General features: G+C 32.2%; 5 protein-coding genes across 6 annotated transcripts in view; 3 read left to right on the forward strand and 2 right to left on the reverse strand.

The window, feature by feature from the left end:
- The first annotated feature begins 8 nt into the window (after window positions 1–8).
- Window positions 9–7,417, forward strand: LOC149896690 (methyltransferase-like protein 25B). 2 transcript variants are annotated; one of them, XM_090117670.1, is made up of 4 exons: window positions 9–189; window positions 4,407–4,818; window positions 5,138–5,672; window positions 6,490–7,417. In XM_090117670.1, the coding sequence occupies exons 2-4, from the start codon at window positions 4,414–4,416 to the stop codon at window positions 6,867–6,869; spliced, it is 1,320 nt and encodes a 439-aa protein (XP_089973796.1). In that variant the 5' UTR covers window positions 9–189; window positions 4,407–4,413; the 3' UTR covers window positions 6,870–7,417. The 2 variants fall into 2 exon arrangements, with proteins under 2 accessions (XP_089973796.1, XP_089973795.1); XM_090117669.1 differs by having other exon boundaries at window positions 9–185.
- On the forward strand, window positions 284–3,870 carry LOC149896691 (presequence protease, mitochondrial). Its single transcript, XM_090117663.1, has 2 exons — window positions 284–415; window positions 561–3,870. The coding sequence occupies exon 2, from the start codon at window positions 577–579 to the stop codon at window positions 3,631–3,633; it is 3,057 nt and encodes a 1,018-aa protein (XP_089973789.1). The 5' UTR covers window positions 284–415; window positions 561–576; the 3' UTR covers window positions 3,634–3,870.
- An 858-nt stretch (window positions 7,418–8,275) lies between the features above and the next one.
- LOC149896692 (uncharacterized) lies at window positions 8,276–11,003 on the reverse strand. The gene is made up of 2 exons (XM_090117667.1): window positions 10,241–11,003; window positions 8,276–9,927 (listed from the first exon to the last, which is right to left on the reverse strand). Exons 1-2 carry the CDS (start codon window positions 10,927–10,929, stop codon window positions 9,054–9,056), a joined length of 1,563 nt encoding a protein of 520 aa, XP_089973793.1. The 5' UTR covers window positions 10,930–11,003; the 3' UTR covers window positions 8,276–9,053.
- Window positions 11,004–16,531: 5,528 nt separating this feature from the next.
- The window catches only part of Gad1 (glutamate decarboxylase), a 60,121-nt gene continuing 49,871 nt past the window's right edge, over window positions 16,532–26,781 (forward strand). The window contains exon 1 of the mRNA XM_090117542.1: window positions 16,532–16,605. The gene's annotated coding sequence lies outside the window, so the exon portion shown is untranslated. The remainder of the gene's footprint in view (window positions 16,606–26,781) is intronic.
- Window positions 17,752–23,450, reverse strand: LOC149896694 (uncharacterized). Its single transcript, XM_090117584.1, has 4 exons — window positions 23,240–23,450; window positions 20,946–21,092; window positions 20,012–20,116; window positions 17,752–18,755 (listed from the first exon to the last, which is right to left on the reverse strand). Exons 1-4 carry the CDS (start codon window positions 23,448–23,450, stop codon window positions 18,598–18,600), a joined length of 621 nt encoding a protein of 206 aa, XP_089973710.1. The 3' UTR covers window positions 17,752–18,597.

Here is a 26,781-nt window from a genome sequence, read left to right on the forward strand (position 1 = left end):
TCATTTGAAATATAATTTTAATGGCATGGGCACTTAAAATAAAGTTACACTCACGATACACTGAAGTCGTAACTTAAAATTATTATGATTTAACTAGATTCTTAAGTCTATCTCACTTTACTTTTTTATATTATTCCACCAAGAAAATAGAGTTGAAGGCAAAACACTTTCTACATCTTGTTTCAGTAGGTACTTTACTTGATTTGACATAAATTATTGACATTTTAAATTAGTCATTTGACAGATCCGAGTTTTGTCCCGGCTTCATCACCCGCAACGAATTGCGGACAGCGGAGGTTATTTTATGATTCATAAAATATGAAGAATTCTATATGTTAAAAACACTGAACTGTAATAAAGACTTTACCTGAATATTATATAATATAAATTATACACTTTTCTTAACGAATTGCCGGTAAGTAAAGCTATGTATTGCATCATGTTTCATTTGTTTTTCATACCGTGTAGTTTGTGAAACGGTCGATATTCTCATTACGACATCACGTAAGAAAAATAAATCGTTTTTATCGTCGGTATTACAGTGAAACCTATGTTTGCAGGCAAGAAGTGATAAAAATGTATGCACGAATCGGTACTTACGGCTGGAACGGCTTGCAAAGAAAACTTAATCTATCTAGTCCAAAAAAATACAGCAATGGGATCTTGAAAAAAAAGGAGAATTATTCAAACAGTTTGCTGCCTGGTAAAGTGTATCATGGATTCATGTGTACAGATGTAGAACCTATCAAAGAATATAATATGACTGCTTATTTTCTAACACATGAAAAAACTAAGACTGAATACTTGCATTTAGAAAGGGACGATGGTAATAATGTATTTTCTGTTGGCTTCCGAACAACACCAAAGGACTCGATGGGTACACCACATATTTTAGAACATACAGTTTTATGTGGTTCAGAAAAATACCCTGTGCGAGATCCATTTTTTAAAATGTTAAATCGGTCTCTGGCTACATTTATGAATGCATTAACGGGCCCTGATTATACATTCTATCCATTCTCTTCTCAAAATGAAATAGACTATAGAAATCTTCAGAAAGTGTACTTAGATGCTGTATTTAAACCTAATTTAAAAAGATTAGATTTCCTACAAGAAGGCTGGCGGCTAGAACATGAGAAATTAGAGGATAAGTCATCAGATTTAGTGTTTAAAGGTGTTGTGTATAATGAAATGAAGGGAGCATTCTCTGAAACTAGTTCGCTATTTGGCCAAAGATTCATAAACACAATCTTACCGCAAGGCACTTATGGTTATGTGTCTGGTGGAGACCCACTATGCATTCCGGAACTGACACATGAGCATTTAAAGAATTTCCACGCAACTTTCTACCATCCAAGTAATGCAAGGATATTCTCGTATGGCAACTTTCCATTGGAGCATAACTTAAAATTCGTAAATGATACATACCTTAGCAAGTATTCATACTTAGATCCTAAAAATACAGTTGTGCTGCCACAAGAAAGATGGAATGCAGTGAAACGGGCTACAACTCCGTGTCGAGTTGATCAATATGGTGGTCCAATAGAGAAGCAGAATCAGATAGCCATCGGTTATGTAATGTCAGATATAACAAATGTATATGAAACATTCATGATGACTGCGCTGGCTGAGCTGATGATAATTGGCCCTAATTCTGCTTTCTATAAGAGCTTGATTGAAAAGAACATATCCGGTGGTTATAATTCATTAACTGGTTACGATAATCAAATACGAGACACCTTATTTGTCGTAGGATTGAAAGACGTAGAGAAATCGAACTTTGAAGTGATTGAAAAACTCACGAATCAAACAATAGAGGAGATACATAAGAATGGCTTTGAGAAAAATCATATTGAGAGTGTTTTACACGGTTTCGAGCTATCGATTAAGCATCAAACTCCGAGATTCGGTCTCAATGTACTTTTCAATTTGATGCCTTTATGGAACCACAACGGTCCAATGCTTAAAGCGTTAAAAGTTAACGAATTATTAGACAATTTAAAGGCCAATTTGATGAATCCACAATACGTCAAAGATATAATCGAAAAGTACTTCATAGCGAATAACCACAAACTTATAATGACAATGGAACCAGACCCCAAGTTTGACGACATTTTTAACGAGGCTGAAGCAAAATTACTTCAATCTAAAGTCAAAGAATTAACACCGGAAAAGAGAGAAGAAATATACAAAGATGGTTTGGAATTGTCAGTAGCACAGAAGAAAGTTCAGAATTTGGATATTTTACCGTGTTTGAAAATTGACGAAATAGCTCTCAGCAAGACGGCTTCAAAGTTAAAACATACTGTATCTGGAACCATCCCATTGCAGTTGTGTGAAGCGAATACAAACGGTGTGACATATTTCAAAGGTGTCCTTGGAACAGAATCGTTAAACGATAAACAGAGACCACTACTACCGTTCTTCACTTATATTCTCGGCAAATTCGACACGAAATCCCACAACTACCGCGATTTTGATAAATACGTAAGCAAAACTACTTCGGGCTTAAGCTTCGTTACACATGTGACTGAACATATTGATTTACAAGAACAGTATGAACAAGGAATGTTGATTAGCAGCCATTGTCTCGATGAGAATGTACCTAAAATGTTGGATATATGGACAGAAATATTAGACGGACCCAAATTTGATAATAAGGAACGCATGTCAATGCTTTTAAATAACTACTGCTCTTCTTTAACAAATGGTATTATTGATAGCGGTCATACATACGCGATGCAAGCGGCGCGCTCGCTTATATCGTCTGCTGATGAATGCAAGGAAAGTCTACAAGGAATCAAACACATAATGGACATGCAAGAAATCCAAAAGACCCATAAAATAGAAGATATACAATCTATCATTCAAGAAATAAGCAAAGAAGTGCTAAGAGGCAGTAATTTAAGAGGCGCGTTCCACTTTTCGAATGGTAACGACAGTTTACATGAAGAAATCGATAGATTTTGCGTAAATTTGTGTAGAAACGAAGATATTAAAGATGTGAATAGAATTAATTTCACAGATTCAAAAACACAACCGAAAGAAAGTCGTGGATTGCACATTTCTATGAATATTCCGGTGAATTACTGTGCTAAAGTTATTCCAACGGTTAGATATACGCATCCAGATTATCCAAAATTGAGGGTACTTTCGCGGTTTATAACGTCTAAGTACCTACATCCCGTTGTAAGGGAACAGAACGGCGCATATGGCGGTGGTGCGATGTTATCCATGGATGGAGCTTTCAACTTCTATTCATATAGAGATCCGAATTCCCGGCTCACAATGGATGTTTACGATCAAACCTCAGAATGGATGGACGCAAATACCAACTTGGTTGATGACCAGAATCTCTTTGAAGCGAAACTATCGATTTTGCAACAAATGGATGCGCCTGTGGCCGAATACATGAAAGGTGTCGAACTATTCCTGTACGGTCTCTCTTACGATATCTGGAAGACGCAAAGAGAACGAGTTCTAGCTGTCACTAAGGAGGATTTACTAGAAGTCTGTCAAAAGTATTTGACAGCTGACAAATGGGCGGGAAAATGTGTAATTGGAGAAGGCGCGTCGCAACACATTTATAAGGATTCTGAGTCTTGGGAAAAACTTTGCGGCCCTCAAGAATAAACTGTGTATTGCAGGGAAGAAAGACCTATTTATAATATCAAGCTAATAGCTTATGTAGGGGTCCTACAGACTTAAGAAACTAAGATCATCAAAGGAAATTGGCCTTTGATGTGCAGTAAATAGGCGCTTGTTTTAGATACATCTGTAAGTCAGATTGTGTACTGAAGAAGTGGTTGTCCTATCTGTTTGTTATTCAATATGTTTATGTCCAAGTTAGAAATATATGGTATAGTTTAATTATTTGTTTCATTGAAATGCCTTTTTTTGTTAAATGTTTTATGTGGGTAGTTTGAAATAATGCAATCGTTTTTTTTCTAAGATTTTTTTAACGTGCTAGTTTATTTCAATATGTATTTAACTACCCTACAAATAAGAATAATTGATGATAATTTATAACAAATACAAATATAAAAAAAAACAAATGTTTTATCTATCAAATGCTATTTATATTATCTCCTTATTTTTGGCAATGTGAGATTAATTTTATGACGACTATTATTAATTATAGTATGATAAAATTTAGTAAGTCCTATTATATCGCACTTTAATGAAAATGCAATCGCACAAACAGAAACGGCTGCACTGATTTGGATGATATTTAACAAGTACCTTCTTTATATCAATTTAGAGTCGAATATACAATCGAAAGGAATCTTAAATAAAAGACAGGGCAATGAATCTTATACTCAAAACATTTTAAAGTGAGTGTGTGAAACATGTTTTGTTGTTTTAAAGATTTTGGTTATAGAATGACGAGCATATTTCTTTTTCAGCCTCAAAATGGCCTTACCAGTAAGTTTTCAAGACCCAGAAGATTATTTCGACGAGTGTTTCGAGTTTTTCATCGAATACGACTATCTATATAATTTTCCAAACACTCATTTATTAATAACTGACACTTTAAACCGAATAGATATAGATGGATTGGAAGATGTTGATATTTTTGATAAAAATTTCGATCCTTTTAAATGTCAACTAAATGATTATTTAAATAATTTGATACAAAAGTTGGATAGATTGCGAAATGAATGTTCAAAGTTTGAAGAAGATGGAAATTTAGACATGTATGTGGAAGCGCCTCTTGGGCCGAAAAAGAAGCATGAAATAATGTATTTGGCTAAGGAGATAGGAGCTGCTTGTAAGGACGTAGGATGTGAAACTGTGGTCGACTTCGGTTCGGGCTTGGTGAGTAATCTATAACAATATTATAAACGCGAAAGACTTTTCTTCTTCACGCTTAAACCAATATATATTTCGGAAACATTTTAGGTATTATAGTATGATATTAACTATGGTTTCAGTACTTATTCGAATTGAAATCAAAATTAAAAAAAATATTAATGTACAAAAATTGGACAATAATAATTAGATTTAAATTACATTATGGAGCATTATGGCATGTGCCAGACCGATATGAATGCAAGCGACTTTATGTTTTATTTGAATATTTCTAATAACTTATTGTCATAATATTATCGCTAATGCAATAATTTTCATCTTCCAGGGATATCTCGATCAGCAGATTTTTATCACAAACAATTTTAACGTTTTGGGCTTAGAATGCAACGAAAACCACTACGTCGCAGCGAAGAAGCGACAACGACAATATTACTTGAATTCCGTTGATCATGTCAAATATTTAAAGCATACAGTTACCGAAGATTCAAATGTGAAAATTGAAGAATGTATTCGGGATAAATTTTCAAAGAGACAAAACTTCTGCATGGCTGGTTTGCATGCGTGTGCGGATTTGACAGTTGATGCCGTTAATTTGTTTTTAAAAATGGAGGACGCTCGCGCCATTGTCATTATGCCGTGTTGCTATCATAAAATATTAGAGAGTGGGGATGGCAGATTTAAAAACTTTCCACTGAGTAATTGTTTGAAGGATGTGTTTGATAAATATTCTGGGTACAAATATCTGCAGAAGCCGTTTTTAAGGCTTGCTGCTCAACCGCCAAATATAGCTGAAGATAATATGGAAGATTTGGTGTTTTCTTTGCTGGCTCGAGCGACACTACAAGTTTATGCAAGCCGACGTAAGTTTCTTGTTATCTTTACTTCTATACTAAATAATATAGTTTATTTTGTGCTATTCGCATCAAGACTTTTATTAACTGTTAGGCGGTACGAAGTTCGCCAGGTCAGCTAATTAACTCATAATCATAGTAAAGTCCGGTAGCGGAGCAGAAAGAATTTCGTACAATGACCTCTTTACCTACTGACAGTGGTCACAAACATTTTTGAATGAAGTGCAGTTTACATGAAATATTTGGAGGAGAAAATGGTTTTTACTAATTTATTAAATAAATGTCCTTTATTCATTTACAATTCTTATTAGTTACAGTTAGTTACATTTTAACTTTTTCAATAACCACGATATATTATATAAAAAAAGTGTGCGTGTACACACATAAGAAGTGAAACTTCTTTATGACCTTATTTTTCAAAAAATAATTTACTATGTAGGTACAATCTCAGGGTACAATATTACAGAAATACGTAAGTCTAACACGCGATTTCGACTTAGGCGGATTTAGATTGGACATAAAGAGTTTGAGGTTTATTCTTATAAATGTTGAATTCACAAAATCATAATTGAACACCTGACACCAATCAAGCAAACAAAAACCTTACGCTCTCAGGTTAAAGGCTTACAATCCCTAAGGACGGCGGTCATTGCACCTGTGCGAGCAAGACACATTATTTTTACAAGGGAGTGACAGTGACAGGTAATAACAGGTTAATGTACGAAATTCTTCCTGCTCCGCGACCGGACTTTAGTTTATAAATTTATTAAACACACAAGTAGATATCCGTATTTCTCCATAAATATTTATTTATTAATCATTTCAGATAACTGCCTTTTAAAGCGCAAGAAAAGAAAAGCGGTGAGACTCAAATCAAAGCACAACGACTTCGATGCATATGCAGAAGATGCAGTAGATAATGGATTTTTTCTTATTCGCAATTCTCAAGATGAACATGACAACACTGAGCCAGTTTTCGATCCTTCGGAGCTGTCAAAAATTTGGCGCCAAATCTCAAAAGTGACGCTTAAAAAAACAGCCATATTTATTTATTTGCAAAATCTCATGCAACCAGTATTCGAAAATTTTGTTTTGTACGATAGATTGTTATATTTAAAAGAAAATGGTATAGAGAAATGTGAAATTAAGCGAATCGTTGATGAACGAATATCGCCCAGATGTTCTGCGTTGATAGCAAAAAAATAAAAAAAGAATTGTGAGTTAAATAAACATCTACCCTCCTGTGGTGTCCCATCACGATATAAAACAAATGCATTGTACAAAAGTTGTTTATTGTTCAAGTTTTCTTACTATTCTGTACCGTTCAAGTTGTATAGTCTAAAAATTTTAACATAACTCTATGCTAATATTTATCAAAATCAGAGCTTTTTTGGAGTAATATATACCTACTAACTGATGAACTTCAGCGAAGAATTTTATCGTGTTCAATTTCATACCTATAGGTACTGTATGTTATAACTATAAGATTGTCATATTTTTTTAGAAATAATGATTAAAAAGATCAAATAGCGGGCCATTATACTAGTCAGATAATTTAGGATAGTATTTATACTATTAGAGATAATAAAAGATATATAATGATTTAAGCTAATATTATAAGACTGTAAGTAGGTAATTTGTAGACTGTAGTTGTCTAAAAACATAAAATGCATAAAAAATTCTGAAGAAGCACTTAATTTAGGTGGATCTAAATTCACATCAAATTATTCGACTGAAATCGGAAAATAAAGAGGTACCTAGTACCTACTTACGTAATTTCATGCACATTTTTTTCAGCCATTAAAAATGTTATATAGATTTTTCCGCACAATAAAAAATAAAATACAAATTATTCACACATAATTTATTAAAAATATGTCTTTTTACAAATATCAACTACATACATTATTGTACAAAAATTGTGATGTTCAAACATTGCACGTGTTTTAAATATTACAATACATAAGTAATTATATTTTAATTATTGCTGAATTAAGGTCCTTTAATTTTAAAAAATTAGTAACAAATTTTCAACCACGCTCCACGAAACATATAGTCGATAATATCCATAGTAGATAAAGGATACAACAATATTTCCTTCTATTTTTATAGTATTTAATGCATTTATTTATTTTAAAAAGAAATCGAAACGCGATCTATGTGTCATCGCGATACATAGAGTATTATTTTCTAATGTTAAGCCATTGACGTAGTCCGTCGAACAAACAACTCACAATTACTGTCACAAGCTGTCCGAAGCAAAACTCTGCCGAAGCGTGTTTTGGGCAGAGTTTAATAACGAGCGATACAATAGATTTTGAACATTACTGCCACACAATAAGGTGTTTATTTCAATGAATGTTGTACCTATACAACGCCGCTTGGACATATTTATCTACCTTTTAACAGTCGATTGTGAGGATAGTTCTTTATACTTTGTATTATACATATATTAATTAATATATAAAAATGAAACATGTTTCGCGATGTCACGGCATCACGTGTGAACGGGTGGACCGATTTCGATAATTCTTTATTTATTATATTCCTTGATGTTCGAGGATGGTCCTTATGTAGAGAAAACGTAAATATGTACCACGGGCGAAGCCGCTAGTACTTTATAGTATGTCAATGTGTACAGCATTAAGCTGTTAATTGCTAAATTATTACTTGTGTCGTTAATTTTCTTTTTGTGAATATATTAATTGTCAGTCTCATTCTTTATAAACGATATTCTATAAAGTGAAGATTATTACAAAGGGTTAGTTACTCTGTTTCGAATAGAAGAAGGGCTGGTCTAATTTCTAATAGAACTTTTTTCTGTATTTGAGCTCTGATTGACAAATCAAAAGTATAGAGAATATTTTTGTCTCATATATTTTGTATTAATGTAAAAAATAATGATTTCATTGATTTATAACAATGTTTTAGTTCTTTTTAATCTAATTTTAATAATTGTATAATTCTTAATTTTTGAGACAATCTAAAAAACTTTAAAATTCAATTAGCCTCTACAAATTGGTCATTTTATCATAGATTTTCAATTTAATTATCGCGATCTTAACTTATTAACATAATTTTCGAGGCAAGTAATGGCCACAGACTTTTTTAAAATTAAAATTCATCATCAATAAATTAAGCACATTACATAACATAAAATAACGTGGTGCCATTTGTGATTTGTGTTGTAGGACTATTAAATTGTGGAATATGAATTTACTAGTTTTTAAGCAATTAACAAATAAACTAAATTAAAATACTATTTGCTTTTAAAAAAATATTTCAACAAATAAACAATCACAATTATTTTGCTATGTGCTACAATATTTTTTTCTTGCAAACTAATTCGAATCTTAATACTCACACATTAAATGCCAATTTTGTACCATTTTATGAGTCTTTTAATACTTTTTTCTTTCCTCGCTTCCCCGGTATCATAATTTTCGTCTTCCACTCCTCCATATTATCATCCTGGAGTTGAACCAACTCCCCAGTCTGAGGATTAATTGGAAACACACCCTCTGGAGTAATTTTCTTTTTCGACGTGTCCATACCATGCCGTCTCTTCATATGTTTATTATAATTCGACCAATTCGTAAACTTCATACCACATTGTTCACACGCGTACGGCTTATCCCCAGTATGCTGACGTTCATGGTTCTTCAAAATCTGCTTGAAACGGAACGCTTTATTACAATACTTGCATACATGCGGCATAGAGTCTGTATGTATAATTTTGTGTGCGTTCAACTGGTATTGTAAACGGAAACATCTGCCACACTGTTCACAGGAAAACGGTTTAACTCCAGTATGCATTTCAACATGACGTCGAAGCATGTTTGGAAATATGAACGCTTTGTTGCAGATCTTACAAATGTGTGGACGGACTTGGTCATGGGCCATAATGTGCGAAGTTAGCGTTCCTTTCTTGTAGAATGTTTTACCACAACGATCGCATGTGTAATCTTTCTTTCTGTTTTGCGTGTGTATAGACTGGTGGTCGCGTAGACTATTTGGGGTCTTATACACTTTATTACACAGTTTACAAGTCAATTCTTCTATCGTTAGGGGCGCTCCGCGTTTTCTGTTGCGTTTCCGTTTCGGTTTGATTGGTTCAAACTCTTCTAAATGGTCCTGTAGTGATTCCTTTGTGAATATCTCGCCGCAGAGGTGGCAGGGTAGCTGGTCATCTTTGAAATGTTCCCTGACATGTGTGTCGAGCAATTCCTCGTTGAATACTTCGTCGCAGTATTCGCAGCGCTTTCTGAAATTAACATAAATAGTAAGTGTAAGTATGAGAAATAGTAGGTTTACATGTAGAATCCAACTTTGATAAGAGATTATATTTATTAATTGGATGTGTGTTTTTAAAAATATGAACATTGTCATATCACAGCACTTTTGATAACCATGTTATTTCTCATTTAACTGCTGGGTATACCCTTTATGTATAGTATATGTATATTTTTAGCAAGACAGATGATAATAACAACCAGTGGCAGTTCTATTAATGAGATACAATACAACTACGATAAAAATCTTTAAGTGTTAAGTACATGGAATATAAATACACATACCTTAATTTTCTCTTATGCTTCCTAACATGATTGATAAACAGATCAAAGTTACTACAATCATAATTCTTGCAATACACACAAGTGAATGCATTACAACGACCATGTGTAACTCTACTGTGCAATCTCAGAGTGGTAATATCCAAAAACTCTATATTACAATAAGCACAAGTCCACGGATAATTACTCCATTTAGACACTGATTTCTTTAAATTACTCTCTTCATTTGCGTATATCGTCATTTCAGGTATATTCCGGATCGCCGCGTCGAAAATATCCTGTACATTTAAATCGTCGTTCAGTTCGTCTTTTGGCTCTTTTTTCACGTCGATCTTTTTTATGTCTAACATGTTCTGTTCTAGATAATTCTCCGTTTTAACTTCTTCTAAAATATCGTCGTAGGCCCTGTCGTCGTCTGATACGTATTCTTCTCTGTTTAATAAACTCGACAATACATTTTGTGATCGCATGACTGTGTTCAAAAATTCGTACGCTTTGTCGAGAGCGTCGTAGCATATGAAACATATCGTTTTCGGTAAACCGTTGTTGTTTATTAAATCTACGTAAATAGCGTTCAAAAATGATAATTTTCTATGTACTTCTTTGCTTTTGCTTTCTTCATTTAGGTTCAGCATTTTATCGCTATTCTTCTGTTCTGCACAAAATCGACAATATGTATTTAGTCTTTCCATTGTGATTGCTTAGCTGGACGATTTAATTAGTCTAGAACTGGTTTTAAACTCATGGTTTTGAAAAATTTAATAAAATTGTTCAATTCAATTCAATTTCAATTTATTTTATAATTGTTACTAAACAAACCTTCACCATAACTTTTTTGACAAGTTTTGAAAGTTGTTATGTCAATTGTCAAATATAGCACATGACATTTGTATTACAGACTAAACATACGGCACAGAATATAGAGAAAAAGGTAGTGATGTTCTGTTTGCGTATATTAACCGTATTCATTTTATTGCTACTCTTTCTAATAACTGATGTCTAGGTAATAACAGAACTTACGTATTTTTTCTTATTACCTACAAGTACCATTGGCTATAATAATGTATTTATATTTCTATTTATACAATCTCTTACCATTGATGCTTGAAATAAGTAATTTACGTAGATAGCGGTTTTAACTGCGGTCTGCGGACGAACCCGCGGGCAAGAGCAGGTATTTTTGAGCGCCTAAGTGTATTATTACCTTTATGTATTACTACCTACGACATACCGCCAAGTATAATTAAATCCGTTCACTAGTTTTCATATTATTATCATGTTAACTTGTGAATATTCGTAAACCTCTCATATAATATTATTCTTACTATGATTACGATTATCTTTGCTATTACTATAGATATATTGATTAAATTAACTTTCTGTAATCTGTCCATTTATATGTTCTGTAAATCTGTCTCTGTTGTGAAAGAAAGAATAAATTAAATAAAGGCTTAAAGGATTTAAAGAACCATGCCAGCTACTCTTATGAGTACGGCTCTATCGTGGCTCTATCTAGAAATCAGAGTTTAGCTCAAATCAGCCGAGTTCTATATAAATCGTCATGCAGTTTATGAGATGTGTGATTTCGTTACAGCCACGCGACGTTACAGCGAACTAAAAATATGACTAAGTAAGTAATTGAGTCTTTTGTTTTTGTATGTAAGTAACTATATTAGAGGTAAATGGAAAAAATCTTTAAATTTGTAGGTAGTTCATTCTACTCAAGACCCATCGAAATAAACTCGATAATTAATAATTATTATTTATTACTCTCAAGAGAAGTGTATTTTTTTAAATCTGTAAGTCACAAACATATTATTATGAAAGTTATCATTATGCCTTTATACCTATTAGATTTCTTTTAAAAGTGAAGTTAAAATAAAACAATAATCATCATACATTTATTAAACCTTTATTAAACATACTCCAGAAAAATACATACAATATAATAATGACATTTTATTTTATAATATTGCACAATTCCGCAAATATAATTAGTTCATACATATAACATATACAATATAGTTATATTTCTATGAATTCATTATTTATGTGTATTTAAAACATAAATAATGAATTCATAGTTTATTGAAAATATAAAATATATTACATCATACATACCTAGTTAGATATGTTTTTTTGTAATAAAAAAATAGTAATAATAATAAACAGAGTTTAACAAGAACAGCCTGGCTTTTTTCGATTTCGTTGACCATGTAAATATGGATAGGTAATAGATACAATATGAAAGAATTAAAATTTTTTTGACAAAATTAATATCTAGTTCAGGATCCATCGCCCATTTTTGCAAGTGAATAAATATTTGAGAACCATCAAATCAAAATTTTTTATCCTTGTTACCTCTGTTAGCTACCGCAATCGAGAGTTCCGTACAAGAAATTATTGGTCGTCGGTCGAACTATAATAAAGATTTTCAACAGAAACTAAAGTATGAAACTGTATAAATTTAATTAAGTTGTTGAAATAGATGGGAGAGGACTTAGCCTATGTACCTTAATTACCTTTACAACTTAATACAGAAAAAAGTAATACGTAAAAATATACTGTAGGATTTACATTATTATTTAAAAAAATAAGGACCACAACATAAAGCTTCATATAAGGTGGAGCCCCACATGAGCCCCACATATAATAAATGAAGGATTTCTACATTGGTATTATATCACTTAAAATAGCAGTACCTAGACCCTAGTTAATTTAAACATATCTTTTTTTGCACTTTCTCTGTGTTTTAACATAATATGTATTACCCTCAGGTATTACCTATTTTCTGTGTTGCGTGCACGTGTTTTTGTGTACGCGTGTTTTTGTGTGTGTGTGTGTGTACGCGTAGTTGTGTGCGTTTGTACGTGCGTGTGTGTGCGCGCGTATGTGTGTGTATCTACTTGTATTCTTTTTATTAATAGTATTAAGCATTTTAAACAACTTCAAAATAAAAATCTAACATCTAAAAGACAACATCCAATTTGAGTCATATTCAAAAAAGTTGTACGTCAAGAAATGGTTAGTAAATGGTATTGTCACGAAATGTCATGAAATGGTAAATGTAAAGATGCATACTCAACAGTGACATTTCTGGACCATCAATAAATGAATAGCCTATTTAACTCTAGAGTCTAGCCTAACCTATTTTGCACTGACTTTTGGCATTCATGTTCTTATAATAATATAATAAAACAAAAATATAAAACCTCTGGTAAAGAAAAATTGAAAAACTTTCGATTCGACCTTCTAAAATAATAAGGAAGAGGTAATTAAGCACATAAAAAATTTAATTTATTTACTTTATTAATAATTAAAAATGAAAAAAAAATAAACAATTACAACACGTGTTATTTTACTTGGACATTACGCTTCTCTTATATCAATATCATTGGCAAATATATAATTATCGCCATTTCTCAAAGGTTCAGGAAGATATTTAACAATTTCCTTATTATTACGTAGTTTTTTGGTTTAATAGTTCATATTATCTGAAACTTTTGAACCGATTTTAATGCACTGTTCCCTAACTGAATCCATAAAAAAAAATTGTTTCAATTTAGTTTTAAGTTTCTGAAAAATATTTGCACAAACACATAAATATACTCATTCATATGAAAGTTGGCACACGTGTTTAGAATTTAATATAAACTATTGTTATATAAATATAGCAAAATGCCTACATTATCCCATACTCTTCTTGAATTGATAACTTCCACACCAGTGAAAATGCAGCCTTAGAGCTTGACGTCACTAAAGTCATGAAATGGTCGTCAGTAAATTGGTGTAACACAACCTAAAAATTGTAAAAATGTCTCGCGTATTAAGGTTATTCATTTTCACAGTTTACTGCCTTAAAATGTCTAGTTTTTTAGAGCTAAACACTGATAATCAGTTTTTTATACTCACATTTAGTCCTTCAAACTGCGTTACGAAATGGTATTATATTTTTTACTCCGCACAGTCTTGGAACTTGGAACAACATTTGTAACAAGAAAACAAAATGACAGCCAACTTCTAGGTTGTCTATGAAATGGATCGGTGTTTCCATCTGATATTTACAAAATCTGCCATTGATCTACTAATTGCTGCTAGGAGAAACCGCCTCAGTAATAAATGTCAGTAAATGGTGTACACTTTTAATGACAAAATGTTTTTAATCATTTTTATTACTATAATTTAATTGTAATTATAATGCTATTCACTGAAACATACTGTATACTCTAATTATTTATGTGCCCTCTTTACAATGTGAATATAAATGAGGAGCTTCGGAACAAAAACCGCTAAATCCACTTTCTAAGATTTTTGACAAATCGGAAAAAACGTTTTATTTCTTTGTTTTTTTAGGTAAAAGAGAGTAGAAAATCTTAATATATCAACATTAGCAACATTGTTTGGTGGCCAAAACAACAGATTCGTGTGTGAAGTAATAAACGAAAAAAAAAATAAAAAAAAATGGATATAGCGGTTTTTGCTTAGACTATCCGGATTTATCGTTTTTTGAAAAAATCAACTAAGGATTTATCGCTTTGTGAAAAAACCATTAACATTTTTGGTTAAAACTAAGTATATGAGGAATTAAATAATTAAAAATAAAAAATTGATATATCGGTTTTTGTCTCAACCTTATAAAAATCTATTAAATTTATGTAGGATTTATCGGTTTCTGTTCAGATATCAATTTTCTTTTACCTCATCAGTGGATTTATCGGTATCTGTATAGATCATTTAACTTGAAGCGCATTTTTCTACTAGATTCATCGGCTTTAGAACAGATTCAATAAGCTTATCATGTAAAATTATGCAAAAGCATCGAAATTACAAAAAAAAAAAAAAAAAATACAGCATGTCGTTTATCGGTTTTTGTTCCGACCCTCCTCAAATACGAGAATCAATCCAAAATTGCTGTTTTATAAATTGTGTGTACAGGAGGACACTAAAAATATATATGGAATGGATTGGGTAATGACAAAATAAAATGATGATTTCTCTTATTATTTGTTAGGAACAAATGCTATTGATTATTAATTATATAAACAATAACAATAAGTAAGCTATATGAAATTGAAAAATATCAAAAGTGAAAAAAAAAACAGGTTTATGGCGGGTTTGTTCCTTACGGACAGCATAATAAGAGACAAGGTACAACTTTTTTGAATATGACTCATTTACAACTAGGTACGTTGATAGATATAATTATAATTTTACAACAATTATTTATTATTTAATATTTTTTCTTATTTACATTAACAACTTAACTAATGGAAGACCTTTGTGATATTGTTTGTCGCGATATTTCTTGGTTTTTTTTAACCTAGACTTAAGTATTATAAATATTTAAAATTATGACTTAAATTTATACCTATTTTTTATTCTATATCGATATCTACTTATCACTGAGTTTAGTAGTAGGCCAATTACGTAATGAGACATTTAAAATCCATTTTTGTTGAAAGGAGAGATGAGAGAATAAAGAGAGAGTTAATAGTCATTTACATTTGCTTTACAATTTCAATGGCTATTATTTTTGTCCATAAAAGTAAAATCTTTATTCGACCTCTCTCGAATAAAATATACGATAAAGTGCATAGAAAATTAGAGTCCAATTAGATTTTCATCTCAATGCCGCTGTCATCTTGTTAAATAAGACTAGTTAACGCCCATGGATTTACTTGTATGCGTTTACTTTGCATGCATTAAATATACCTACTGTCACATTACAACTTTTAGTTAAGAAATTAACTTAAATATTTTGTGGCGCTAACAATCTCTAAAAAAGGGTCGTTGCAAATTGAGAACAGCTGTTTCTTTTTTAGAAACTTCGCTTTAAAAGTAACCAGATACAGAATTTATTGTAATAATTGTCAATCACAGGAGGAAACCATAAGCACGAGGATTAAAACCATCGTCAAAGTATTCATATTATTATCAAGAGCTTAGTTCCTTTGCGATTTTATAGTTAAATATTAATACTTTATGCACGGCAGGAGAGCTTTTCGAATTCCTACATAAATACTTTCGTCGACGACACAATACTTTATCGATAGCTTTCGTGTTTACGCTTCAGGACATTGAGACAGACAGACAAAAAACATGTTTTTGCTGCGTGTATTTGTGTGATACGACAAACGGACAATTCAATTGCATGTAGGTGTATAGCAAAGTCTTAATTACTAAGGCCATTCTAATTAACAGTTTAGTTTAAGATTGTACGCGTGAGATGTGTGTGTTAAGTGAAAAAAAAAACAAAGTTTTTGTGTTAAAATAATATTAAATACAATATAGAAAGTAGTTCTGGATGTAGGAATTGAGAAGAACTATGAATAGTAGAATGAATAATGCAGTGGAAATAGATTAATTATGTAAGTAAAACGTTAGTGTGTAAATTATTGAATTGTTTTTATTTTTTTTTAATGGTAAAAATATGAAAGTTAGCTTGACGTTTGGAAAATATTCCATTTCAAAATTTACGTAACTAAAGTAAGTATTAAAAAAACTTTTTTTTCTCCATTTTTTGTCACTGACTTCTACTTAAACATACCTATATATTATTTTCTGGTAGGAATACCTTATACCATAGCGACATGGAAGCCCCGAAGTAAACTTAGTTATTATTATTCTTATATATAAAAATGAATCGCAAAATGTGTTGGTAAGCGTATAACTCGAGAACGGCTGAACCGATTTCGACAATTCTTTTTTTATTATATTCCTTGAAGTACGAGGATGGTTCTTATGTAGAGAAAACGTAAACATGTACCACGGGCGAAGCCGGGGCGGACCGCTAGTTATGAATATAAACTACAATACTTAATAAGGATTAGTTTGAAAATATTTATTCTTATATGTTTCTACGTCAATCGTACAAAACGATTGATTATTTTGATTAACTTTGACTCTTAGATAGTTTGATAACACCTGAAATGGTAAGGGATACATATTTTTAGACTTTTCAAAGATATATTTCTGAGGCAACAATTTTATAACTACTATAGAGATACTTACACTTTACGATTTTACGACACGACACATTATCGTGTCGTGTATATAAGCCTTAATATAAGCTTATCGTTAACTATATATTTTCTACAATTAAATCTATCTTACTCGTCTACGTTGAAACAACGTTCACAAATTACAAATTTACGAAAAATTTTGCTCTACCAACACGTTTCTAGTCAACTACTGACACGAATTTTAAATTGAAAACTTTAGGGAGTCAAAATAATTATTCATTGAACTCATTTTGAAGTGACAAGATCGTTTATAAGGAAAATAGTTTAATTGATGTTATAAAAATAAATAATGCAATAAATAAACCCCCAAAAAAACGGTTGTTTTAAATGAAAACGGTTGCTAGAATACATCATAATAATTCATATCTGGAAAATTCGTAAATAGATACCTTCTAAATAAGTATTCCGTATAAATTTTTATCCAAATAAACCGAGAAATAAACCAAAAACCATATTATGTAATATAGAATAGTAAGGTTGCCACCCCAAATTTCGTTCATGATATTAATTGACAGGTAGGTTAAAAACAAAATAAAAAATAAATCATAAATAAAATTTAATAAAAATAAAAATTACAATTAAGTACCGAATACAATTACTATCATCTAATTTTATATTGTCGTTCGCACAGTATTTCCGTATGTACATCTTAGTCTAAATTTTCAAAAATATATTCTTTTACGATATGCTGAATATATTTTAACTTAAACATAGTTAAAGTAAGCCATGTTATTCTTATATAGCTATTAATTATTACATTATTTAAAAATATAGCGTTTATTTACTATGGCACAAGTGGATTGGATTTTTTTGACGGCAAATTTAATAAAGCCTGAAAAGTATTGATAATAATATTCATTATATTTAAATTAAATTAGGCTGCTGATAAATGCTAATAATTTAATGAAACATAATATTACCTATTTAAAAATGAGTTATGTTTAAGAGTTGTTTATGAACTTTGATTTAAATACGATAGCTATTAGCCGATTGTTAATAACCTTGTTAAACAAGAGTAAACTTATGTCCTTTTAATACATTTTCATTGAAAAATGACATAAAACAAATTAATGTGCCAAGTACGACGCTATCTATTAAACATTCTATAATAAGTGGTATATTACAGCTAACTTACCTTACAGGTCAACGAAATCTGATCATGTTTTTAACGCCAATAACTCAACAAAGAAACGACAACATTAAGAACATAAACATAACTTTTTAATTTCATTTGACATAACAACTAGGCTGTATACGAACTGTCAGTTGTCACATTTGAAATTTATATTCTGTAAAAAAAATTAATGACAGTTGACAGGTGACGTTTGACGTTTGACATTAGAATGGCATTCGGTCGCAGTTGCAAGCCGCGCCGCCCTGTCCCTGTCTGCATTGTACGTTGCACCAAGTTTGCCAGCCGTCTACTGTGTCGAGCATTCTTGCGTTCACAGCAAGAGTTTGTAGGGTAGTTGGGTATACGTCACAGGCTGGACAACCTATTGCAAGCAAAGATGAGATTTTTATACGTAAACGGACAGCTTAAGTCCATGGACCATGGACAATGACAATGAAATTTGAATTATAATTAAAAAAAGAAAATGGATTTTTAGCGCTCCGGGGTTGTCACATCAAAATGTGGCTAATTAGCCAAAATTTTAGTAAATGTCATTGGCAAAGAAGCTGATGGGCATATCAAAAGTTAATGTGCCAACAATAAAATCACGCACGCATAGAACAGATTTCATTTCACTTGCCTACGCGAGTCGGGCAATTACCTGACATTTGTATTGCCATTTTGAACGTTTAAAATGTTTCTATAACTATATTAATAAACTACTTGAGGATAGTAGGATAATTTAACACAAGCCGAAAATAATAGGTACGTTAAAAAATAACTAGCGAAAATGATTTTTAATTAATGAATTCTGACTACGCTGCAATATAACGATTAATCTTATATCAAGAGGAAAGTCACCAAAATACAGGGTGTCCCAAAAAGTAGTGATGAAAGGAAGCTGGGAGGTAGAGGACCATGCGATTTTTCGTATTTTCGGAGTTATGACGTTTTTTTCAATTTTTCACCTATCGCCGAGTACGATGATTTTTTCACTCATGGTGACGTCAATTGTTGCGCTAGATGCTTGATTTTTTTTGTTTGCTAAGCTGAAAGATAGGCCAATTCAGTATGGTAACATTTACTATCGTTAGATCTTCGAATGGAATAAAAAAATTAATTAAATGCCAAGAAAGATAAAATTACCCAGTATGTTCACCACTTCAAGGGCCCGTAAAAAAATTAAAAACAAAATTTTTGGGACACCCTGTATATGAAATATCTACTAATAATAGATACCTACAATATACATTATGATATTATGAGATATAGAAATATGGTTAAAAGATACTAAGTAAGAGACACATTAAACTTACTTTACGTTGCAATAAATTGCAGTATTTTCTATACAAAATTCAGAATAGAACCGACCTAATAAACTTTAGCGCAAATAATCTAAATGTACCTACCTATCTTCTGAAAATAGTTATCTGTAGTCTATTATAAAGCTGAAAGAGTTTGTTTGTTTGTTTGAACGCGCTAATCTCAGGAACTACTGCAGGTCCGATTTTTAAAATTCTTTCGGTGTTAGATAGCCCATTTATAGAAGAAGGCTAAGGCTATATCATTACGATAAGACTAACGGAAACGGAGCCACGCGGGTGAAACCGCGGAGCGCAGCTAGTAAATAATAATTACCATTTAGTACATATCCGTCGGTGACGCAAAATGCCTCGCAGACCATGGTCCAGTTGGTCGGGTGCGTGAACGTGGTACCGCTCACGCAGTTGCAGAGAGGTTCACCTGGTGAATAAAAAATAATAAATATAGGCCTCAAAATTAAAAAATAGCGTGTGTGCCGAGAACACGTGTCAGAAGTGAAGCTTCTTTGGAAAGGTTCAAAGATACCAAAATCGTCGGCTTATTCCTTGACGTGACGTGACGGTATTGCCATGACTTTGAAATTTTACTCTCAATGTGCATTAAGATGTTTAACTTTAAAAAAATGCTACAATCGATAAACAAATAGCAATCGATCAGGAAATGATTTTATATTACTTAACATAGAGCTCAATTATTTAGGATATAGGCCTTTTACTCATATTGTAATGAGTTTTGACTTAAAGAATATCTACAAGTTAGATAATTTTGCGGACGATATACCTACAAGCGTCGTCGTCTACGTCCGCCTCGCGATGAAAATATAATTTCAAATTAATTAATTTATGCAATATGTATCTCTCCCTATTATCATTATGTTAAATTTAGTTAAAAAAAACACTCCTCAAAAGAACTTATAGGCTTTTAGCTTGGCGAGTACAACCCGGTTACAATATCTGTGGACCTGGCTTCGATGACGTCACGTCGCGAACGCAACGAAATTGCTAACCGTAATGACGCGCCGCGGGCGAGCGCGGGGAGGTAAAGGGGAACGGGAAGGGGCTCCGCATTCCAGCGAGGTCCACAGATATTGTAACCGAGTTGTAATTGTAAATTAACGGCATATGGCGTACCTTGAAATACCTTTATTTCATACTTGTAATGGCAGATTTATTACAGGATATACATATTATATTTTAATTTATTTCTTCGTCTCACTTAACTCTAAATTTTTTAATTCTTTTATACTCACCAAGCTGATTATCACACAAAGAAGGGCACACATCCACCCTCGGTTGGCCATACTGTTCACTACTCCTGTTTCCACTAGTGAGAGCCGTCTTCAGACCAACCGGCATGAGGGAGAGGCAAGCTGATCCACATGCATTGCCGCCAAAACCTGGTTATAAATAAAATATCTATGCTTACAGCTAATCTTCAGTTCCATACTTTCCTTACTATTAAAAACTAGCTTCCGCCCGCGGCTTCGCCTGCGTGGTGTTTTGATAAAAGGTAGCCTATGTTCTTTCTCAGGGTCTAAAGATTGTCTGTGCCAAATTTCATCAAAATCGGTTAAGAGGTTTAAGCGGGAAAGCGTAGGTAACAGACAGACAGACAGACAGAGTTACTTTCGCATTTATAATATTAGTAGGGATGAGAAAGTGTCTCCTTCACGGCAAATAGAGCGATTTTATGACTTAGGTATGATTTTCCATGAACGTGAACTGTGAACAGCTGGCAAGGCCCAAGGGTGCTTCAAATCATATTAATTGTGAACAATTTTTCATAGAAAAACATAACGTTATAGTTATTCGAAAGAACTGTAGATAATAATCTACCTGCTACCATAATAAATAGTTACTTAAAAACATATGGCTTATATCAAACGTATGGTACTTAGTTAAAAGTTAGTATTTAAGTAGTTAGTTAGTCGTTAAAATGATTAAGTAAATTAAGTATGTTTCATTTTTGGTGTACCTATATCGAATAATACGGATTACAATACAGATAATCGGATAAACAATGAAATAACAATGGCAGACCTACCTACCTACAAGAAATAGGTAAGTTTTCGGGTTATGGGTAGTTCGTTAAATTAAAAATATCTAACTAATATCTATTAGTTATCTAACTATGTTCATCATTATTCTCTACTTAGAGAGTAAGAAACTTCATCTCTATAATTGGCTCTAATACAATAAAAGTAACTACTTACGTCCTACATGGTGTACCTAATTTTAACTATTAAGTATTATAGTCAGTTCGTTTCCCGGGTGGGGCAAGCTAAACTTTAAAAAATAATGGAATGTTTCCTTTAAATAAATTTTCTGTAGGTGCTTTTACAATAAATTCGGTTTTATAAAGAGTCGTGATAAATTTATTGGAGACGAAAATTTTTACATTAGTATCCATCAGAAACTTGACTCGTGAACGATTATAATATTTTATAACAGTCTATTAGGTGAGAATGTGAATTTTTAAATATTACGTATGTAAAAATAATAAATGTATAGATAATAATATCTTACAAATAAATATAGTTAATTTGAATTTGAATATGCCTAAAATACTTTAACCGTCGGAGGTGATTTAAATAACTGCATGTATGCTAAAACTATTTGATTTAAATTGTAAGAACAATAAACTTCACTACATAGTATAAAACAAAGTCGCTTTCTCTGTCCCTATGTCCCTTTGTATGCTTAAATCTTTAAAACTACGCAACGGATTTTGATGCGGTTTTTTTTAATAGATAGAGTGATTCAAGAGGAAGGTTTTAGTAAATATATAATTTATTAGGTTTTAGACAAAGCGGGCGAAGCCGCGGGCGGTAAGCTAGTTAAAGATAATTCAAAAGAAAACAATCATAGATTCATTTATTCTACTAAAACATCAATAATAATTTTTATCCTTGTAGCACAATACTAACACTCTACAAAAATAAATAAATATCTACAATTTATTTATTTATTTATTTATTTATAATCTTTATTGCATACAACACAAATACAAATTTCACACACACAGACAGGACATTAGATGCAAAGGGCGGCTTTATTGCTTCAAGCAATTTCTTCCAAGCAACCCGAGCAGCCAATGTAATGGGAAAAAAAAAGAAAATTAAGGTTAAAGTTAAAGGTTAAAGTTAATTAAAGTTAAATTAGTAATTAAGGTTAATTTACAACCTAAAAAGAACGTACAATATTTTCTCAAAATTGGTAACTAACTCACGGGCTACTTAATTTACCTAAAAATTGTTTCGCAAAGTTATAAATTAAAACGAATTTTCCCTTTACATCTATTAAAACAACAACACGTATAAAAACCCGGTATAAGTAAAAAAAAACATAAATTAATTTATCACACATTTCCATAATTTAAATTTCATCACAAATCATCATAGTAAAAACGTATACAACTAAAATTAGATAGGTACACAAAAAATATACTCACCAAAACGTCACAGATCACAAAACCACAGACAAACCAAACCGAACGAAAAAAAACACGTCAACAAAAAAAAAATACACGTTAACAAAAAAAAACCTGCGTGACACAGCTCCGTGCACAGACTCTGTTTGGCGAGAACTGGCCGGCCCTCCTTGCGGAACTGCGTGAGGTAGATCCTCTCCAGTTCTCCCCCGTCGTACTTCAGCTGCAGGAAAACTTCAGGGTTGCCGATTGGCTGTTCTATCGCGGTGTTTGATTGGTCCGCTAGGCAGGCGAGGACCACGCCTAGTAATGTTATTGCCAGCATCTGGAATTCGAATGATGAGTTTTTGTTGGTAATGCTTTGTGATGGTTGAATGTAGAATAATCTTAATACTATTATAATGGCGAAAGTTTGTAAGGATTTATGGATGTATGGATGTATGGATGTATGGATGTTTGTTACTCTTTCACGTAAAAACTACTGAACCGATTACAATGAAATTTAGCACACATATGTATAGAGGGTAACTTGGATTAACACATAGGATAGGTTTTATCCCGGAAATCCCACGGGAACGGGAACTATGCGGGTTTTCCTTTGAAAACGCGGGCGAAGCCGCGGGCGGAAATCTAGTGGAAAATAAATTATTATAATCGTAATGTTACAATTAATACAATTTTGTTATTTTCTTTTTAAGGTTTTCTTGCGGACTGTAGACTCTACATTATTTTTTTTTTATTTAAAGCTTAGTAAACTTTACCTGTTTTTTTCCTCTGTTGCAATTAAATGACAGAAGTCGAGTAAATATAATAGCGATATTTTTATGTCTAGTTAATATCATATTAGCTACCTATATTATAAGATTTATAAGCTTATTAGAACAAATAAATAAAATTCACAGTAATAATAATTGAACATGACATATAAATAAATATTACATAGGTACTAGATACTATATTTTCTGACCAAGCTTTATGCCAATATGTCAATATCTCCATCAATAAAGTACCTAGTCTCTATTATTCCTGAAATATCCTAGGTAGGTATAAATGACTACATGCTTATGAGCTTAGCTTATGAGTTATGACTTCGTCCGCGAAGCAAAAAGTTCTTTGCCGAATTGAGTTTATTATATAATACAGTATACTAGATTTCCGCCCGCGGCTTTGCCCGCGTTTTCAAAGGAAAATCCGCATAGTTCCCGTTCCCGTGGGATTTCCGGGATAAAACCTATCCTATGTGTTAATCCAAGTTACCCTCTATATGTGTGCTAAATTTCATTGTAATCGGTTCAGTCGTTTTTACGTGAAAGAGTAACAAACATCCATACAAACTTTCGCCTTTATAATAGTATTAAGATATGCAAAACTTGCAGTTACCTAATGCGTATGAAAAGAGCATGGAATAGACGAATCTTGCCACTGCTACACAGGATTTAATTGGTAGAAATGAAGCTATAACTCAAACGTACTTTTTTCAAATAAAACATATTTCACATAGTTAGGTATCTACGTTCTTACTTGGTAGGTACCTACGTACCCAGAAATGACAAATTACATTATTTTTTCAAATTAAAATTAAAATTATATTTATTTGAAAGAATGTAGTTACAAATTATAGATGTTTTAATTACAATATTATGTGGCTAATACATTCTACCCATCGACTGGGTGTGCAAATATTTAAAAAAAAGTTAATTAATCTAATTATTTAAATGTAGGTACACAATTCAATTTTCATAATTACACGAACACACTACGATTTACACGATTATATCATACACAATTCTGTTTACACTACTTCAAAGTCATAAATTCTTCTATGTCTAAAAATTGTTTCACCATTAACCAGTTCGTCAATTTATTTTTGAAAAGAATTACGGGTAGTTCCTTGAAATTGTCCGGTATTTTATTATATATTTTACCTATTTTCTTCAGGATCTTCGATAAAATTGTAGACATCAATAATTGGTTCCTGTGCCACTAACCTTTGTTTCGTTATAAGCTTTGGTTTTATTGTATAAAAATGGTTTTCAATCAAATTAATTAATAAAGATGATTGGTGACATGCTATTTTCTTTTATCTATTAAAGTCACTATATTTTAAGTAGGTAGGCTTTTCGAATTGGTGGTAAATGTTAAAATGTTAGGTATTTGAATAAATAAATGTTTGTTTTGAATTTCGAAACTATGATGCATGCACCATTAAGTAAGTGTTGCTGCTATGTTTTTTTATGAAGATAATATTCTAATATATATTTACTAGCCGCTAGGGAAAAATGTAATCTTCTAATAATAAAATAATTTGTTATAGGTATTGGTCGAGTAGGTAGGTACTTATTGGCTTAAATAAGCTGTATATAACTACAGAGCATGTCTCCGCGTATAACTCATCTGTCTGCAGCTGTATATAACTACAGAGCATGTCTCCGCGTATAACTGGTAAGTCAGCACCTGTATATAACTACAGAGCATGTCTCCGCGTATAACTCATCTGTCTGCAGCTGTATATAACTACAGAGCATGTCTCCGCGTATAACTCATCTGTCTGCAGCTGTATATAACTACAGAGCATGTCTCCGCGTATAACTGGTAAGTCAGCACCTGTATATAACTACAGAGCATGTCTCCGCGTATAACTCATCTGTCTGCAGCTGTATATAACTACAGAGCATGTCTCCGCGTATAACTGGTAAGTCAGCACCTGTAGGTATATAACTACAGAGCATGTCTCCGCGTATAACTGGTAAGTCAGCACCTGTATATAACTACAGAGCATGTCTCCGCGTATAACTCATCTGTCTGCAGCTGTATATAACTACAGAGCATGTCACGCGTATAACTGGTAAGTCAGCACCTGTATATGTATAACTACAGAGCATGTCTCCGCGTATAACTGGTAAGTCAGCACCTGTAGGTATATAACTACAGAGCATGTCTCCGCGTATAACTGGTAAGTCAGCACCTGTATATAACTACAGAGCATGTCTCCGCGTATAACTCATCTGTCTGCATGCTTAAATATTATCAAGAAACAATCTTAAATTAATATTAGGCAGTAGATACAGTGTTGAAAATAAAAATGTGCAAGTTAAAATATTAAGGCTCTACATTGGAAAAACGATAGGCATACGTACATTATACATAATATTGTTTGTTACCTAGTTTTGTTGTATTATAAGGTTTTAATAAATTATTCTACAAATTACTTGTTTTATTTTGAATTTTGATTATTCCATTAAATTTTATTGCAAACTAGCGGTCCGCCCCGGCTTCGCCCGTGGTACATAATATTTACGTTTTCTCTACATAAGAACCATCCTCGTACTTCAAGGAATATAATAAAAAAAGAATTATCGAAATCGGTTCAGCCGTTCTCGAGTTATGCGCTTACCAACACATTTTGCGATTCATTTTTATATATTAGATGCAATGATTGAATGTAGGTAAGTTACAAGTGATAATATGTTAAAAATATGTAATGACGTTTCAAAAGTGCTTCTCGAACTTCGAAGAAGTCTAGGTATTTCAATAAATAAATGTTTGAGTTTGAGTTTACACAAATTTAATTAGCCTTGTTGGTTCGTTTTCCAATTACCTATTTAATTTTAATTGAAGACTTAGCATTTAGCAATCTTCCAAAGAATAACTGTATA

The sequence above is a fragment of the Colias eurytheme genome, chromosome 28 (genome assembly GCF_061535395.1).
Source record: "Colias eurytheme isolate Ceu_HAF_F1 chromosome 28, ilColEury1 Martin Lab GWU primary, whole genome shotgun sequence".
Lineage (NCBI taxonomy): Eukaryota > Metazoa > Arthropoda > Insecta > Lepidoptera > Pieridae > Colias > Colias eurytheme.

Bases quoted from the DNA above. Each gene is read 5' to 3' on its own strand.
- LOC149896690 (XM_090117670.1), top strand. From the start codon at position 4,414: ATGGCCTTACCAGTAAGTTTTCAAGACCCAGAAGATTATTTCGACGAG. The intron at 4,819-5,137 runs GTGAGTAATCTA...TTCATCTTCCAG, and splicing joins TCGACTTCGGTTCGGGCTTG to GGATATCTCGATCAGCAGAT. The intron at 5,673-6,489 runs GTAAGTTTCTTG...TAATCATTTCAG, and splicing joins ACAAGTTTATGCAAGCCGAC to ATAACTGCCTTTTAAAGCGC.
- LOC149896694 (XM_090117584.1), bottom strand. From the start codon at position 23,450: ATGCTGGCAATAACATTACTAGGCGTGGTCCTCGCCTGCCTAGCGGAC. The intron at 21,093-23,239 runs GTTTTTTTTTGT...ATTTATAACCAG, and splicing joins CACGGAGCTGTGTCACGCAG to GTTTTGGCGGCAATGCATGT. The intron at 20,117-20,945 runs GTGAGTATAAAA...TTTATTCACCAG, and splicing joins TTTGTGTGATAATCAGCTTG to GTGAACCTCTCTGCAACTGC.
- LOC149896692 (XM_090117667.1), bottom strand. From the start codon at position 10,929: ATGGAAAGACTAAATACATATTGTCGATTTTGTGCAGAACAGAAGAAT. The intron at 9,928-10,240 runs GTATGTGTATTT...TGTTAATTTCAG, and splicing joins AAGCATAAGAGAAAATTAAG to AAAGCGCTGCGAATACTGCG.
- LOC149896691 (XM_090117663.1), top strand. From the start codon at position 577: ATGTATGCACGAATCGGTACTTACGGCTGGAACGGCTTGCAAAGAAAA.